Consider the following 19244-nt stretch of genomic DNA (forward strand, 5'->3'; position numbering starts at 1 on the left):
GGAGCAGAGCAGCCACTGAACCAACATAGTTCCCTGGAAGGAGTCCCAATGAATACTGGCCTTGCAGAGTGTGCAGGTTTCGGTAAAGCATAAACACCCTACACCATGCAACTCAGAGAGCCAACAAAGCCAGTCCTTAAAGAGCTGCTGCAGCTACAGTAAATTAATGCTGAAGAAGCAGAGAGACCCAACACTGTCATCAATGCCTTCATGCCCCTTGCTGGCAAAATTCCATAAATAATGATTTAACCCACGCTCCTTGCCAATGTCTATGTCTATTTGCTTTATTGATGTTATTTTTGTGATGTTATACCAACTGTACCAGCATATACACTGATCAGCCATAACATTAAAACCACCTCCTTGTTTCTACACTCACTGTCCATTTTATCAGCTCCACTTACCATATAGGAGCACTTTGTAGTTCTACAATTACTGACTGTAGTCCATCTGTTTCTCTGCATCCTGTTCTTCAGTGGTCAGGACTCTCCCAGGACCACTACAGAGCAGGTATTATTTGGGTGTTGGATCATTCTCAGCACTGCAGTGACACTGACATGGTGGTGGTGTGTTAGTGTGTGTTGTGCTGGTATGAGTGGATAAGACACAGCAGCGCTGCTGGAGTTTTTAAACACATTGTCACTGCTGGACTGAGAATAGTCCACCAACCAAAAATATCCAGCCAACAGCGCCCCGTGGGCAGCGTCATGTGACCACTGATGAAGGTCTAGAAGATGACCGACTCAAACAGCAGCAATAGATGAGCGATCGTCTCTGACTTTACATCTACAAGGTGGACCAACTAGGTAGGAGTGTCTAATAGAGTGGACACGGTATTTAAAAACTCCAGCAGCGCTGCTGTGTCTGATCCACTCATACCAGCACAACACTCACTAACACACCACCACCATGTCAGTGTCATTGCAGTGCTGAGAATCATCCACCACCTAAATAATACCTGTGGTGGTCCTGTGGGGGTCCTGACCATTGAAGAACAGAGTGAAAGCAGGCTAAGAAAGTATGTAGAGAAACAGATGGACTACAGTCAGTAATTGTAGAACTACAAAGTGCTTCTATATGGTAAGTGGAGCTGATAAAATGAGTGAGAACAAAGCCCATGCCTATAGTCGAAAATAGTAAAAAAAAAAAAAAAAAAAAAAAAAAAAAAAATATATATATATATAATAATAATAATAATAATAATAATAATAATAATAAAAACAATAAAACAATAAAAAAATAAAAAATTAAGGTAATGCATTTCAAACACCACTCATATGAATGTTAAATATTGTTGAAGGTCATGTCACTGTCATTTTTGGACATTAATAGTGGAAACTGTTGTAAATGCCAGAGCAATTAACGTTTCTGTCCTTAATGTCCCACTAATAAAAGTCCACATAAATAATACAAGGATTCATTCTGCATTTATGGCCCACATGTATTCAGAACAAGCAAATGTTACTACTGTGCATTTCCTATTTATTCAGGTTATTGATGACATAAACATGCACCAAAAAGACAAACTGTTTTCACTGATCTTACAGAAAACACTCCTCAAACTCATAAACGACAGCCAAACCAAATAATACTTTTTAAAAATAAAAAAGAATGAGCTGCACATTTCCCAAGCCTTTAAAATAAGCATAGTATAGAGCACACTGTTCATTCTGTCACTACTGTCAATTCAACTTTGACTTTCACTTGACCTGTTCCACTGTTCCATTAATATCCTTCTAATCTTACTGGTTTATTCAAAGTGCCATAATAAGTTTTAAATGATTATAACTACTTTTATACTCTCACAGGAACTTATTTTTTTCTTGTGTATTATTGTACGTATTTATTTATTAACACTACGTTACATTATGCATAACAGAATGGAGTGGACTAAATGACTAAGCTGTTTTCCACATGCCTTACATTCAAATATAACAAAGAGTTACTGCACAACACTGTCAAATTCATAACTACCTTCTTTATTTTCTAAAAGCTTTAAATCTTTATGAATTCTCTTTCTCCTCTGCTTATGTTGAGTTCTAGAGTGACCTAATTTTCTCCCTGTATTTAAATACTGCTTAATTCAACCACATATTTGTTACGCTTTAAACAGAAGTGGCATTAAGCCCAGAGCAGGGGTGGGCAATTACATTTTGCAAGGGGCTACATGAGAAACTGGGACTGTTGTGGAGGGCCGGACCAATAGACTGCACTTAGTTCTGCTCAATATTAAGTTTATCTCTTCATAAAGGCAGTACAGGGTTAAGGGCCTTGCTCAGGGGCCCAACAGTGGCAACTTGGCAATGGTAGGGCTTGAACTGGCAACCTTCTGATTACTAGTCCAGTACCTTAACCACTGAGCTATCACTGCCCTTTTAATTAACTTTAGTGTTGGATATTTTTGTTCCTGTCTGCTCCAGTCCTGGATGTGTTAAACTTCATAATAAGGCCGCTTAGGTGGCGCAGTGGTAAAATACACTAGCACATCAGAGCTGGGATTTTGATACATTTGGTTACGCTGGGCGGCTACATGAACAACGATTGGCTGTTGTTCAGGGATGGGACAAGCTGGACCAGGGTTCCTCATAACTGGTGCAATTATGACCTCTGCTGGCTGATTGATGGTGCCTGCGCATATTCGGGGAATAATGCTGATCGCGGTGTGGTTCTCCGTGCACAAGGCTGGTCCGCATATGAACTCGTCTCGTGCAGGTGAAAAGATGCAGTTGGTACTGCACATGTGTCGGAGGGGGCGTGTGTCAGTTGCGAAGTTTCTCAGTCAGCGGTGGAGGGATGTATCGGTAGAGGTGAAGCGTAACGCAATCAGGGTAATTGGATACGACTAGATTACGGGAGAAAATTGGGGGGAAAAAAATCTTCATAATAAAAAGTCTTTGTTGCTTTTGCAGTTTAGCTAGCAAAGCTTCAGATGTTAGCGCTCTGCATCGTTCAAGTTCTTGTATTTCTCTGTGTTTAGTACCGTAATGGAGATTTAAATTGTGAACCTTAAACACAGCAGTCTGTTCTTCATAAACTAAACACACGGCTTTACATCTGAATTTAGTAAATCAATATTTAGAAGTCCATGTCTGGTTAAAAACTGGTTCTAATTGCCAACTGGTTACGGTGAAGGTGGATACACTCACACACACACAAATGTAAGTTGAAACCTACATAAATTAAATAATAGCAGTCGATTCAAAATAAAAACAATGCTATTGTATTGGAATGTATGATGTACACTTATTTACATCTGATTTCTAATTACCACTGACCTCATGCGGGCCGGTCAGGAACAACCAAAGGGCTGGATGTGGCCAGGGGGCCTATCAACTCTATCAAATCATAAACCAAAATTATTAATTTGGATACACAATTCGTCACTGAGGGGAGATTGACCGTCTCTATATACAGGGTGTGAAACCTCATTTGATGTATTCAGCTCTGGAAAGCAAAACGTCTAGTTTAAAAAGTGAGCTCTTACCTCCAAAAATGGAAGGCGTGCAGAGGGCTGCATGGGCTGCAAGGGCTTGTGGGAGTTGGGCTCAAGCTTCTCGGAGTGAGGCTGTAAGTCAGATCATGTCTTATAAATGCTGTCCCTTAATTGTGACCACACGGTCTATAGAGTAGTATTTGATTCTACGTTTTTGATACAGAGGAGAGCGGATTACAGGCAACCATTACCACAAAGCAGCAGCACTGACTGTGCATGACCTACTATCCCAAAAACAGGGTTCCAGAAAAACTACTGTGGCCTGTTTTAATGTCTTTTTATAAGCACGACCATGTGATCAACAGAGCAGAAGAAACTAGTTAAAGGAACACTGAACGGAGCTCTGTGAAAGATGTCGGAACCCTGCGAACAATACGATCTAATAATAACAACTCATACAGTTAGTATTAGGTTTTGTCACATTTTCAGAACGTAAATATTTTATGCTGTTTAACCCTTAGAGCCCCAGAGTATTTGATTATTTTTAGGCTTCTAATTTTGTTTGTAATTCCAATAAGCAGGCATTTAAATCTTTTTTTTTTTTAAAGCCTTAGCTATTTAGATATCCTATAACTAGTTGTGCGATTACTAACATACTGTATATACAGTCAAGCCGGAAAGTCTGCACACCCCTTTCACCTTCTCCATGTTTTAGACTCATTCTATAATAAATTAAGTTCTTTGTTGCCTCAAACATCTACACACAATCGCCAGTAATTACGAAGTGAAAACAGGGTTTAGAAAATATGCAATTTTATTTTACTGACACATCTGTATACACTCTGGCTGGGCCACTCAACAAAATTCACAGACTTTCTCAGAAGCCACTTCTTTGTTCTCTTGGCTGGGTGCTTCTGGTCGTTGTCGTGTTGGAAGGTAAACCTTCACCCCAGTTTGAGGTCCAGAGTGTTCTGGAGCAGGTTTTCTTCAAGGATCTCGATGTACTTAGCTGCATTCATCTTTCCCTCTATCAGGACTAGTCGCTCCGGTCCTGCTGCTGAAAAACATCCCCACATCATGATGCTGCCTTCTCCATGGTTCACTGTAGGGATGGCATTAGCCAGGTGATGAGCGGTGCCTGGTTTCCTCCAGACGTGACGCTTGGTATTTAGGTCAAAAAGTTTCATTTTGGTTTCATCAGACCAGAGAATCTTGTTTCTCATGGTTTAAGAGTCCTCTAGGTGCCTTTCGACAAACTCCAAGCGAGCCGTCATGTGCCTTTTACTAAGGAGTGGCTTCTGTCTGGCCACTACCATAAAGGTGTGATTTGTGGAGTGCTGCCTGGATGGTTGATCTTCTGATAGGTTCTCCCATCTCCACAAGGATACGCTGACTCTCGAGTTCCAGCTCACCTCCCTGGCCAAGGCCCGTCTTCCCCGATCGCTCAGTTTGGTCAGGCAGTTTAGGACGTTTTTTGGTGGTTCCAAACTTCTCCCATTTACGGATGATGGTGGCCACTGTGCTGGGCTATTTTGTGTAGAATTTTGTGACAAAAAATGAACTCAATCTATTATAGAATGACTCTGTAATCTAATAAAACATGGAGAAGGTGAAAGGGGTGTGCAGACTTTCCAGCTTGACTGTATATGTATATTTTGTTTGTTTATTTATTGGTTTAACACCATGTCATCACATTGGTTAGAATCATAGCAGGATTATTGAATATTTCCTTTTTTCTTTTTCTTAAAGATCGAGTCAAAGTCTTTCTTGTTCTGCCACTTGACGATTATAAACTATAACTATATGCGGATAGAGTATATTTAGTGAATATTTTTACTGAAAGGATATTAAATAATAAAAATAAATGTTTGAATACTTGTCTCTCATTGTAGTTTCCATGTTTTCAATATATTTAAAATATATACATTTCCCAAAAAAAATTCTTCAGCTTTAAGATAATTACATAACCTGCACATATTACATAAATAAATATGTGTAATAAAAATAATGATGGTAATTTTTAATGTAATAGTTGCTAATGTTTCCCTGTTTATAATATAAAGAATCTGTCAGTGAATGTCATTATTTTGCTGAAATAAAGCTATTAAAGTGTCCAAACACACAATTATCTCGTTCTTTTATTTATTCCTAAGTGCGATATTTAAAAATGCAAAAGAGCTGGAAATAAAAATGAAGCATAAAAATTTTTTAAACCAGAATTATCAGAATAATGGAGATACGTAGCACCTGCTTTCAACGTATATTATGCCCACTTTACTCTATGCCCACTTTATGTGGGGTGTACGATGAACACAAATCATGTTCCGAGGTCCCTAAAGGGTTAAAACAGCAAACAGCAAACAAACATTGCGGCATATGCTCCGAAACCTCATGAGCGGAGTCTGTTCTAAAGGCCTGGTCTTAAGGGTAAACATCGATTTCAAGGTGACGCAGAGCCTATCGATGAGCTGAAGCAATCACGTCACCTGATAGTGCTGAATTGACATGTCAGGAGATGAGCGTGCGTGTGTGCTTAGCAACACCAGCTGTGATGCAACACACGGCGCAGATGTAAACATGCGCCTCTGAAACGGCAGCGCGACCAGACGCCGCTCATCAATGTTTTAATATTTTAATATGCATCTTCTTTTGCTTAGCTAGCCACAGATCAGGGCTCACGAAGGGCAAATTTGCTATTCGATGAATATAGCATCATCGGTATGCCCTAACTGAACTGCGGTAAAGGAAAGGGGAGCCATGTCTGTATACGTCACCTTATCTAAACAGACATGCAGGCTGGCAGATCGCACAGCTGCTTTAGTTCCCCAAGCTCCGGGATGAAATGCTAATTCTCGGGTGCATTCATATATTTATATATGCACATATTAAAACCCCAATCCTTATTCATTTTAAAAGATATCTCCCAAAAACAGGTCTCAGACTAGCGCACATGTACCATCAACACCATGAGCCAGCAAACCCTGACCAGCTGCTGCAAAAGCTGCTACTGTGGTAACGCTGCACTGCTCAGCAGTCCAATGCAAATCAAAAACAAGAGACAGAAAATATACTCACTCCAGTGTCAACCCCGGAATCCTAAGCCTCTCCCGCTGGGCTTTCATTGCTGTGTTGCGCTCGCCTGCTCTATTGTGTACATGATATTTCCCCCCAGCCTGCTCCCAAACCCCACGAGCCGACAAAGAGTCAAAGCGGGACGATGCTCTGGAGCCGCTTACAACAATACTAAGACTGAGGAAAAAATCATTGGTGTCGCCTTTTTCTGTCCTTTAACTTCTGCCTCTTGCTGTCAGATGAAATCCTCAGCTGTCTGTGGAAAGCTAAGAGGCTGGACAATAGCTCGTTCCTCCTCCCATTCTGGGTCGCCTCTCTCGCTCATACTCTCTCTCTCTCTCTCTCTTTCGAACACAAACATGCCTGGTTCAAACCTACCCCTCCTCCACTGGTGGGAGACCCTTACGTCAGCAGAGTATAGATTCTCTATAGTCATCTCTATACTGTATCTCACCAATGAATCTTTACATAATGCATGTTTAAATATGTACATTTTTTGGCAGATGTCATGCTGCAGTCAGAGGTCTCTCTAGGTGTGTTTACGATATTATTATTATTAATGTACAGTGGGGAAAATAAGTATTTGATCCCCTGCTGATTTTGTAAGTTTACCCCCTTACAAAGACTTGAACAGTCTATAATTTTTATGGAAGGTTTATTTTAACAGAGAGAGACAGAATATCAACAAAGAATCCAGAAAAAAAACATTAAATAAAAGTTATAAATTAATTTGTATTTAATTAAGGGAAATAAGTATTTGATCCCCTACCAACCAGCCAGAATTCTGACCCCCACAGACGGGTTATGTTCCCATGAGGCACACAAATTAGTCCTGTCCCTGTATAAAAGACTCCTGTCACAGAATCAGTTTCTTCCATTCAAATCTCTCGACCACCATGGGCAAGACCAAAGAGCTATCAAAGGACGTCAGGGACAAGATTGTAGACCTGCACAAGGCTGGAATGGGCTACAAGACCATCAGCAAGAAGCTTAGTGAGAAAGAGACCACTGTTGGTGCGATCATTTGAAAATGGAAGAAATACAAGATCACAGTCAATCACCCTCACTCTGGAGCTCCATGCAAGATCTCACCTGGTGGGGTAAGAATGATTCTGAGAAAGGTGAGGTCAGCCCAGAATTACACGGGAGGAGCTTGTCAATGATCTCAAGGGAGCTGGGAGCACAGTCACCAAGAAAACCATTGGTAACACACTTCGCCGTAATGGATTGAGATCCTGCAGTGCCCGCGAAGTCCCTTTGCTCAAGAAGGCTCATGTACAGGCCCGTCTGAAGTTTGCCAATGAACACCTGAATGATTCCGAGAAAGCTTGGGAGAATGTGATATGGTCAGATGAGACCAAAATTGAGCTCTTTGGCATCAACTCCACTCGCCGTGTTTGGAGGCAAAGAAATGCCCGGTGGGGATGGTGTTCTTGGGGTCATATCCAGCATTTCTCTGCTCCCAGCTCCCTTGAGATCGTTGACAAGCTCCTCCCGTGTAATTCTGGACTGACCTCACCTTTCTCAGAATCATTCTTACCCCACCAGGTGAGATCTTGCATGGAGCTCCAGAGTGAGGGTGATTGACTGTGATCTTGTATTTCTTCCATTTTCAAATGATCGCACCAACAGTGGTCTCTTTCTCACCAAGCTTCTTGCTGATGGTCTTGTAGCCCATTCCAGCCTTGTGCAGGTCTACAATCTTGTCCCTGACGTCCTTTGATAGCTCTTTGGTCTTGCCCATGGTGGTCGAGAGATTTGAATGGAAGAAACTGATTCTGTGACAGGTGTCTTTTATACAGGGACAGGACTAATTTGTGTGCCTCATGGGAACATAACCCGCCTGTGGGGGTCAGAATTCTTGCTGGTTGGTAGGGGATCAAATACTTATTTCCCTTAATTAAATACAAATTAATTTATTACTTTTATTTAATGTTTTTTTTCTGGATTCTTTGTTGATATTCTGTCTCTCTCTGTTAAAATAAACCTTCCATAAAAATTATAGACTGTTCAAGTCTTTGTAAGGGGGTAAACTTACAAAATCAGCAGGGGATCAAATACTTATTTTCCCCACTGTATATTTTTATTTTATTTATGCATTTTCTCCCAATGTAGCGTAGTCAATTAGTCTTCCGCTGCTGGGGGGTCCCTGATTGCAGTTGAGGTGTGTATATTGCTGCTCACGCCTCCTCCGACCCACATACAGCCCTTAGCGGAACCCTTTTTCACCCATGCACTCTGCGCAGGCGCCTCTCTATCTGCCAATCAGGGTCCTTACACAGCGTTTGAAGACCCCACCCACATATTCCGGTCATCCCGCCCTAGCAGAAACGTGTCTGCTGTAGGCACTGCTGATTATGCCCGCTAGATGGCGCCCAGCCGCTGCGTTTCAAACTGAGGAGTTCAGAATCTCGGCGCTGGTGTGCTAGCGGAATATCCCGCTGCGCCACCTGGGCGCTAGGGGTGGGCGATATGGCCTTTAAATAATATCACGATATTTTGGGAAATTTTTGCGATAACGATATTCACTTGCGATATATAAGCTTTCCGCTTAGCACGTTTGTGTTTTAAACGTTCTCAGATGTAACCTGTGTGGTTACCTGTGTGGTTACCTGTGTGGTAACCTGTGTGGTAACCTGTGTGGTAACCTGTGTATTCTGTTCGTTCACTGACACAGTTTTTAGTCTCACATGATTCTCGGACTCACGCAGTGACCGACACTCCTCGTACTCACGCGGGTGCTTTTGCTTTAGGTGCTGAAATAAATGTGATGTTGCCCCGTTTGTCGTTACAGTATTTTTGCACGTTTTGTCCGACCTTCTGTATCTGAAAAACTTCCACACTAGTGATGTAGCTCGGCTTTTAGGGACTAGTTCGTCCTCGGTGCTAACTCCGGTACTACTCTCTGTCCATTATTTCACTGTTACGCGCTTGAGAGTGAGTGACGCGTGTTTGCTAACAATATCGCGATATGGCAAAAACCATATCGAGTTCACAACTATACCGGTATTATCGTGAACGATATTATATCGCCCACCCCTACTGGGTGCCTGATATTATTTTAATCTTGGATCAATAGACTTGTAAATTAAGAATGTAAAATCCCATACACATACTAGAATATGTAAGTGAACCGTCTGGAATTATCAGCATTTCATTTCATGAACGACTGTAAACATGGTCTGATTCTCTAACACATTGGGTCTTTCATAAAACCTAATGAGCTGCCTTGCCTTGGTTTGATTTTTGCTGGCATGGGATGTAGCTCAACAGTCTGTTTGTAATAGAACAATGTGGCACACAGTAGCATAGTAACTCATGATTTACTGGCACAGCATAGCCTACGACATGCTGATTTCACTTAGAAAAGTGTCCACTTTTATTTATCCAATATATAGGATAATCACAAAAATAATCTCCCATAAAAAAGTAAAGTGTGCCGCTCAGGTGGCGCAGCGGTAAAAACACACACTAGAACACCAGAGCTGGGATCTCAAATACATTGTATCGAGTCTCAGCTCTGCCTGCCGGCTGGGCTGAGCAGCCGTATGACGATTACAACGAATGGCCTGTTGTTCATATAGGGGTGGGATATTAAAGCCGGATAGGGACTCTTAACTCATAACTAATGCAATTACGACCTCTGCTGGCTGATTGATGGCGCCTGCACAGAGACGGGAAAAGAGTGCTGTCAGGGTGTGTCTCTCCATACACAGTGCTCTTCTGCATTGCAATTAAAGCGGGGATCGGCATTGGTGGAGAGGAAGCATGACGCAATCGAGCAATTGGACGCGTTAAAAGGGGAGAAAAGCAAAAAAAATAAATAAATACACTGCCTGGCCAAAAAAAAGGTCACCACTTGGATTCAACTAAGCAAATAGGTAAGAGCCTCCCATTGGAAAATTACTGCATGGGTGATTATGTTTCAGTTGGCAACAAGTTATTTAGGACAGTGGGGAAACATCATCTTCGAGGAAGGAATGTGGTCGGAAAAAAATCTTGAATGATCGTGATCGGCGATCACTTAAACGTTTGGTGAAATCATATCATAGAAAAACTACAGTAGAACTCAGGGATATGTTTAATAGTGAACGTAAGAGCATTTCCACACGCACAATGCGAAGGGAACTCAAGGGATTGGGACTAAACAGCTGTGTAGCCTTAAGAAAACCACTTGTCAGTGAGGCTAAGCGGCAAAAACGGCTTCAATTTGCTAGGGAGCATAAAGATTGGACTCTGGAGCAATGGAAGAAGGTCATGTGGTCTGATGAGTCCAGATTTAGCCTGTTCCAGAGTGACGGGCGCATCAGGGTAAGAAGAGAGGCGGCTGAAGTGATGCACCCATCATGCCTAGTGCCTACCATACTAGCCTGTGGGGGCAGTGCTATGATCTGGGGTTGCTGCAGTTGGTCAGGTCTAGGTTCAGCAACGTTATGTGCCCAAAGAATGAGGTCAGCTGACTACCTGAATATACTGAACCACCAGGTTAATTAGTTCTCTCAGTAATAACAATCTTTTCTAGCCCTGAAGCAGAAAAACTGCCCAAAACCTGATGTACGATGATCCCTCTTCTATGCTAAACAGTCGATTTCAGATTCTGGTGTTGAAACGCGCCGCTGCAAGTCCTGCTCTTGGGGTGATCTTTCATCCAAGGAGGATAGAACCCTGTGGGGTCTGGTTCCTCTCAAGGTTTCTTTATTATATTTTTAAGGGAGTTTTTTTTTTCCTTTCCACTGTTGCCTGGGCTTGCTCACCAGGAGGGGTTTGGTCATTGGTTCAATAAAGTTGCTTTGAGAGAATATCTACTGTAAAAACCGCTATACAAATACATTTGACTTGACTGGATCTTTGCAAAGTGCACAATGTTGGAATGAACATAGTTCAACATAGTTCACCTCATTGTGGACTTATTAACAGTCTTTTGATCAGAGAGCAACTCATATAAACAGGTCTCTGTTAGAATACACCCACACGTTCAATCTCTTTTTATTAAACAGACTTCTTGCTGAAAACATCATTAGCTCAGAAGTTCTTTAAAATGCTACTATTCATTTCAAAACAAGCTCAGACACACTAATCTTATAAACAGCTCATGAACAGAGTGAAAGAAATACAATAGTTTACAGCACTTTCAACCAAGACTTAGGGTATGATTCAACAGGGACAAGACTAGTTCCCTAATCCATAATGGGATGTGGGATTTAGTACACAAAAAAAGGGCTTCTCACAAGCACTTCTCACAACAAAAACAAAAAAATTTTGCCCATTCAGTTAAAAGAGCATTTGTAGTATTGTAGTTTCTTTAAACCAAGGTTTTCTTTATTCAATAATTAGAAAGGGGGGTCTTGATACTTTTGTCCATATAGTGCGTCTAACCGCTATTAAAAACGTAAGAATAACAAATTAAATTTAAAAAATGGAAATTATTGTTCTGTTTTGTTTGATTTTCTTGATCGTATTTGTTAATATTACTACGTAAAACGTCTATTTATGGATTTTAATATTTTATACTTGTAGATGTTATAACCACGTCATTACTGCATGAGTCAGCCCTCGGTGACATTTAGCAAACACATAAACAGACATACATCACATCATCCACCCGTCTACTTCCTCTAATGACTCACTAGTTTAAACCTCCTTAATTTGTGTCAACCAAAAACAAAGTAATTATCTCATCATGTCTGTGACATTAGAAAGTCTGAAATGACTACGACACAATAAGGGCCCAAGATTGCCTGGAGATCCTTTTATTCATCCACTCTCTGTTTTACCACCACTTTTACCTGATTCAGGGTCGCTTTTGATTCACTGGAAAAACCAGACAGGTCGCCAGTCCATTTTAGGTAAAACACACAAACACACTCATAGTACACACTCATCTCCAATTAACCTGACTGCATGTATTTGGACTGTGGAAGTAAACCCATGCAAACACGGGGAGAACATACAAACTCCACACAGAAAAATACCCGAAATGCTAAACTGCCTGAATAGGGACCCATGCAAACACGGGGAGAACATACAAACTCCACACAGAAAAAGACCCAAACTGCTAAACTGTCTGAATGGGGACCCATGCAAACACGGGGAGAACATACAAACTCCACACAGAAAAAGACCCGAAACGCTAAACTGCCTGAATGGGACCATGGGACCTTGTCATTGTGAGGCTACAGTGCTTCCCACCAAGCCCCCAGTACAGCAAATGTGTAGCAGTTTAATTAATAGGAGTTATACCATTAAATAGAAGTGTACCATTAAATAGGCATTATACTATTAAATAGAAGTGTAAATAGGAGTTACACCATTAAATAGAAATGTACCAATAAATAGGAGTTACACCATTAAATAGAAATGTACCATTAAATAGGACTTACACCATTAAATAGAAGTGTACCATTAAATAGGAGATATACTATTAAATAGAAGTGTAAATAGGAGTTACACCATTAAATAGAAGTGTAAATAGAAGTGTACCATTAAATAGAAATGTACCATTAAATAGGACTTACACCATTAAATAGAAATGTACCATTAAATAGAAATGTACCAATAAATAGGAGTTACATCATTAAATAGAAATGTACCATTAAATAAAAATGTACCATTAAATAGAAGTTACACCATTAAATAGAAATGTACCATTAAATAGAAATGTACCAATAAATAGGAGTTACACCATTAAATAGAAATGTACCATTAAATAGAAATGTACCAATAAATAGGAGTTACACCATTAAATAGAAATGTACCACTAAATAGAAATGTACCATTAAATAGGAGTTACACCATCAAACAGAAATGTACCATTAAATAGAAATGTACCATTAAATAGGAGTTACACCATTAAACAGAAATGTACCATTAAATAGGAGTTACACCATTAAATAGAAGTGTAAATAGGAGTTACACCATTAAATAGAAATGTACCATTAAAAAGGAGTTACACCATTAAATAGAAGTGTAAATAAAAGTTATACCATTAAATAGAAGTGTACCATTAAATAGGAGTTATACCATTAAATAGGAGTTACACCATTAAATAGAAGTGTAAATAGGAGTTATACCATTAAATAAAAGTGTACCATTAAATAGGAGTTATACCATTAAATAGGAGTTACACCATTAAACAGAAATGTACCATTAAATAGGAGTTACACCATTAAATAGAAGTGTAAATAGGAGTTACACCATTAAATAGAAATGTACCATTAAAAAGGAGTTACACCATTAAATAGAAGTGTAAATAAAAGTTATACCATTAAATAGAAGTGTACCATTAAATAGGAGTTATACCATTAAATAGGAGTTATACCATTAAATAGGAGTTACACCATTAAACAGAAATGTACCATTAAATAGGAGTTACACCATTAAATAGAAGTGTAAATAGGAGTTACACCATTAAATAGAAATGTACCATTAAAAAGGAGTTACACCATTAAATAGAAGTGTAAATAAAAGTTATACCATTAAATAGAAGTGTACCATTAAATAGGAGTTACACCATTAAATAGGAGTTATACCATTAAATAGGAGTTACACCATTAAACAGAAATGTACCATTAAATAGGAGTTACACCATTAAATAGAAGTGTAAATAGGAGTTACACCATTAAATAGAAATGTACCATTAAAAAGGAGTTACACCATTAAATAGAAGTGTAAATAAAAGTTATACCATTAAATAGAAGTGTACCATTAAATAGGAGTTATACTATTAAATAGGAGTTACACCATTAAATAGAAGTGTAAATAGGAGTTATACCATTAAATAGAAATGTACCATTAAAAAGGAGTTACACCATTAAATAGAAGTGTAAATAAAAGTTATACCATTAAATAGAAGTGTACCATTAAATAGGAGTTATACCATTAAATAGGAGTTACACCATTAAATAGACGTGTAAATAGGAGTTATACCATTAAATAAAAGTGTACCATTAAATAGGAGTGTACCATTAAATAGGAGTTATACCATTAAATAGAAGTCATACCATTAAATAGAAGTGTAAATAAAAGTTACACCATTAAATAGAAGTGTAAACAGGGGTTACACCATTAAATAGAAGTGTAAATAAAAGTTATACCATTAAATAGAAGTGTACCATTAAATATGAGTTATACCATTAAATAGGAGTTACACCATTAAATAGAAAAGTAAATAGGAGTTATACCATTAAATAGAAGTGTACCATTAAATAGGAGTTATACCATTAAATAGGAGTCTTACCATTAAATAGAAGTGTAAATAAAAGTTACACCGTTAAATAGAAGTGTAAACAGGAGTTACACCATTAAATAGAAGTGTAAATAGGAGTTATACCATTAAATAGAAGTGTAAACAGGAGTTACACCATTAAATAGAAGTGTAAATAGGACTTACACCATTAAAGAGAAGTGTATTATTAAATAGGAGTTATACCATTAAATAGAAGTGTAAATAGGAGTTATACCATTAAATAGAAGTGTATTATTAAATAGGAGTTATACCATTAAATAGAAGTGTAAACAGGAGTTACACCATTAAAGAGAAGTGTATTAATAAATAGGAGTTATACCATTAAAAAGAAGTGTAAATAGGAGTTACACCATTAAATAGAAGTGTACCAATAAATAGGAGTTACAACATTAAAGAGAAGTGTAAACAGGAGTTACACCATTAAAGAGAAGTGTATTAATAAATAGGAGTTATACCATTAAAAAGAAGTGTAAATAGGAGTTACACCATTAAATAGAAGTGTACCAATAAAAAGGAGTTACAACATTAAAGAGAAGTGTACCATTAAATAGGATTTACACCATTAAAGAGAAGTGTATTAATAAATAGAAGTTATACCATTAAATAGAAGTGTAAACAGGAGTTACACCATTAAAGAGAAGTGTATTAATAAATAGGAGTTATACCATTAAAAAGAAGTGTAAATAGGAGTTACACCATTAAATAGGAGTTATACCACTAAATAAAAGTGTAAATAGGAGTTATACCATTAAATAGAAGTGTACCATTAAATGGGAGGTGTACCATTAAATAGAAGTGTAAATAGGAGTTATACCATTAAAAAGAAGTGTAAATAGGAGTTATACCATTAAATAGGAGTTATACCACTAAATAAAAGTGTAAATAGGAGTTATACCATTAAATAGAAGTGTACCATTAAATGGGAGGTGTACCATTAAATAGAAGTGTAAATAGGAGTTATACCATTAAATAGGAGTTATACCATTAAATAGAAGTCATACCATTAAATATAAGTGTAAATAGGAGTTACACCATTAAATAGAAGTGTACCATTAAATAGGAGTTATACCATTAAATAGAAGTTATACCATTAAATAGGAGTTATACCATTAAATAGAAGTTATACCATTAAATAGACGTGTAAATAGGAGTTATACCATTAAATAGAAGTTATACCATTAAATAGACGTGTAAATAGGAGTTATACCATTAAATAGAAGTTATATCATTAAATAGGAGTTATATTATTAAATATAAGTGTAAATAGGAGTTATACCATTAAATAGGAGTTATATTATTAAATATAAGTGTAAATAGGAGTTATACCATTAAATAGAAGTGTAAATAGGAGTTATACCATTAAATAGGAGTTATACCATTAAATAGACGTGTAAATAGGAGTTATACCATTAAATAGAAGTTATATCATTAAATAGGAGTTATATTATTAAATATAAGTGTAAATAGGAGTTATATCATTAAATAGGAGTTATATTATTAAATATAAGTGTAAATAGGAGTTATACCATTAAATAGGAGTTATATTATTAAATATAAGTGTAAATAGGAGTTATACCATTAAATAGAAGTGTAAATAGGAGTTATACCATTAAATAGGAGTTATACCATTAAATAGACGTGTAAATAGGAGTTATACCATTAAATAGAAGTTATATCATTAAATAGGAGTTATATTTTTAAATATAAGTGTAAATAGGAGTTATACCATTAAATAGGAGCTATACCATTAAATAGACGTGTAAATAGGAGTTATACCATTAAATAGAAGTTATACCATTAAATAGGAGTTATACCATTAAATAGGAGTCATACCATTAAATAGGAGTGTAAATAGGAGTTATACCATTAAATAGGAGTTATACCATTAAATAGGAGTCATACCATTAAATAATAGGAGTTATACCATTAAATAAAATTCATACCATTAAATAGGAGTGTAAATAGGAGTCATACCATTAAATAGGAGTTATACCATTAAATAGGAGTGTAAATAGGAGTTATACCATTAAATAGGAGTGTAAATAGGAGTTATACCATTAAATAGGAGTGTAAATAGGAGTTATACCATTAAATAGGAGTTATACCATTAAATAGGAGTGTAAATAGGAGTTATACCATTAAATAGAAGTGTAAATAGGAGTTATACCATTAAATAGGAGTTATACCATTAAATAGGAGTGTAAATAGGAGTTATACCATTAAATAAGAGTGTATTATTAAATAGGAGTTATACCATTAAATAGAAGTTATATTATTAAATAGAAGTTATACCATTAAATAGGAGTGTAAATAGGAGTTATACCATTAAATAGGAGTTATACCATTAAATAGGAGTGTAAATAGGAGTTATACCATTAAATAGGAGTGTAAATAGGAGTTATACCATTAAATAGGAGTGTAAATAGGAGTTATACCATTAAATAGGAGTTATACCATTAAATAGGAGTGTAAATAGGAGTTATACCATTAAATAGGAGTTATACCATTAAATAGGAGTTATACCATTAAATAGGAGTGTAAATAGGAGTTATACCATTAAATAGGAGTTATACCATTAAATAGGAGTGTAAATTGGAGTTATACCATTAAATAGGAGTTATACCATTAAATAGGAGTGTAAATTGGAGTTATACCATTAAATAGGAGTTATACCATTAAATAGGAGTGTAAATTGGAGTTATACCATTAAATAGGAGTTATACCATTAAATAGGAGTTATACCATTAAATAGGAGTGTAAATAGGAGTTATACCATTAAATAGGAGTTATACCATTAAATAGGAGTGTAAATTGGAGTTATACCATTAAATAGGAGTTATACCATTAAATAGGAGTTATACCATTAAATAGGAGTGTAAATAGGAGTTATACCATTAAATAGAAGTGTAAATAGGAGTTATACCATTAAATAGGAGTTATACCATTAAATAGGAGTGTAAATAGGAGTTATACCATTAAATAGGAGTTATACCATTAAATAGGAGTTATACCATTAAATAGGAGTGTAAATAGGAGTTATACCATTAAATAGGAGTTATACCATTAAATAGGAGTGTAAATTGGAGTTATACCATTAAATAGGAGTTATACCATTAAATAGGAGTGTAAATTGGAGTTATACCATTAAATAGGAGTTATACCATTAAATAGGAGTTATACCATTAAATAGGAGTTATACCATTAAATAGGAGTTATACCATTAAACAGGAGTGTAAATAGGAGTTATACCATTAAATAGAAGTTATACCAATAAATGGAAGTGTACCATTAAATAGAATTGTACCGATGTATTCATTACTGACCTTAAAAGACCCTAAACTCAAACTACTGTATAATGGTTAACTTCTCCTAGAAGGCTAATTCTGGTTATACAGAGTTGAACCAGTTACAACTAAGTGATTACACTTTTGAGCTCCAAAACTTTAACTCAATTCAATTTAATATTGAATTATTACAGAATGACAACAGCTTTCCGACTGTAACCAATGATACTTGGCCAAAAAACTTGACACTTAGCCTAAATTCTGTAATAATGACTATTTTATTTACATAAACTACACACACATTTCTCGTATTGCTCTTTTCTAATATGGATTTTACTAAGTCGTCTCGATATGAGTACAAGTTAGTGGTCAGCATAAAATTGATAGCTTCAAGAGCTAAATATAGGTGAAAACAAACCTGTCTGACCTATTCCAGTCACAAAATATGGTGCAAGCTATCAGATACAAGTCTGTATTAAAGAAAACACACAATACAAACATTATAACGCAAGAACCGTTGTAGCCTATGGCTTCACAGAAAGGTCACGGGGGGTGCTGGAGCCTGTCCTAGCTCTCAATGGGCGCAAAGCACACAGAGACACCCTGAACAGGGCGCCAGTCCAAATACAACTTTGGATAAAAATTGAGAGGTAGGAGCCCAACAGTGGCAACTTGGAGATGGTGGGGCTTGAACTGGCAACCTTCTGATTACTAGTCCAGTACTAATCGCTGAGCTACTACTACCCACACATTAACCTGATTGCATGTCTTTGGGCTGTGGGAGGAAACCGGAGCAAACGCAGAAAGAACATACAAACTCCACAGAAAGGACCCAGACTGCTCCACCTGGGAATCAAACCCAAGACCTTCCTGCTGTGAGGCGACAGTGCTACCCACCGAGTCACTGTGCCACCATAGCCTACAGCTTGATAATTGCTAAACGGAGAGAAGACACAGCCCGGCTCAATGTGACTAAAACCATATTTGTTACTAAGTTTAGAATCCCAGACCCCAGCACGTATTACAGCCAGCATTTCCAGAACTAATCCCCCTGCCCCAGTAACACATCCCATCAACATCCATCAACATGAAGCTGCTCCAGCTTTAACAGCTGTGCATTTTCCCAGTGGTCACAGAGAGCCGCGTGCTGTGGTGAAACCCGGAACATGCTGCGTGTCTGTTAAACGTGATGAAGGGCGAGGTAAAATAC

General features: G+C 37.4%; 1 protein-coding gene across 2 annotated transcripts in view; it reads right to left on the reverse strand.

Annotated features, from left to right (window-relative positions):
- Window positions 1-19244, reverse strand: part of mast4 (microtubule associated serine/threonine kinase family member 4) — a 123234-nt gene that overhangs the window by 69332 nt on the left and 34658 nt on the right. The window contains exons 1-2 of one of the 2 annotated variants that reach the window (XM_062988871.1): window positions 6509-6732; window positions 3485-3565 (exon numbers count right to left, since the gene is read on the reverse strand). The exons of the other annotated variant lie outside the window; for it this stretch is intronic. Coding sequence (XP_062844941.1) covers window positions 3485-3565; window positions 6509-6555 — 128 coding nt within the window. The 5' untranslated portion in view covers window positions 6556-6732. Of the gene's footprint in view, window positions 1-3484; window positions 3566-6508; window positions 6733-19244 lie in introns of those variants that run through there. 2 annotated transcript variants of the gene reach the window in all.

This window comes from Trichomycterus rosablanca, chromosome 26, assembly GCF_030014385.1.
Source record: "Trichomycterus rosablanca isolate fTriRos1 chromosome 26, fTriRos1.hap1, whole genome shotgun sequence".
Taxonomy (NCBI): domain Eukaryota; kingdom Metazoa; phylum Chordata; class Actinopteri; order Siluriformes; family Trichomycteridae; genus Trichomycterus; species Trichomycterus rosablanca.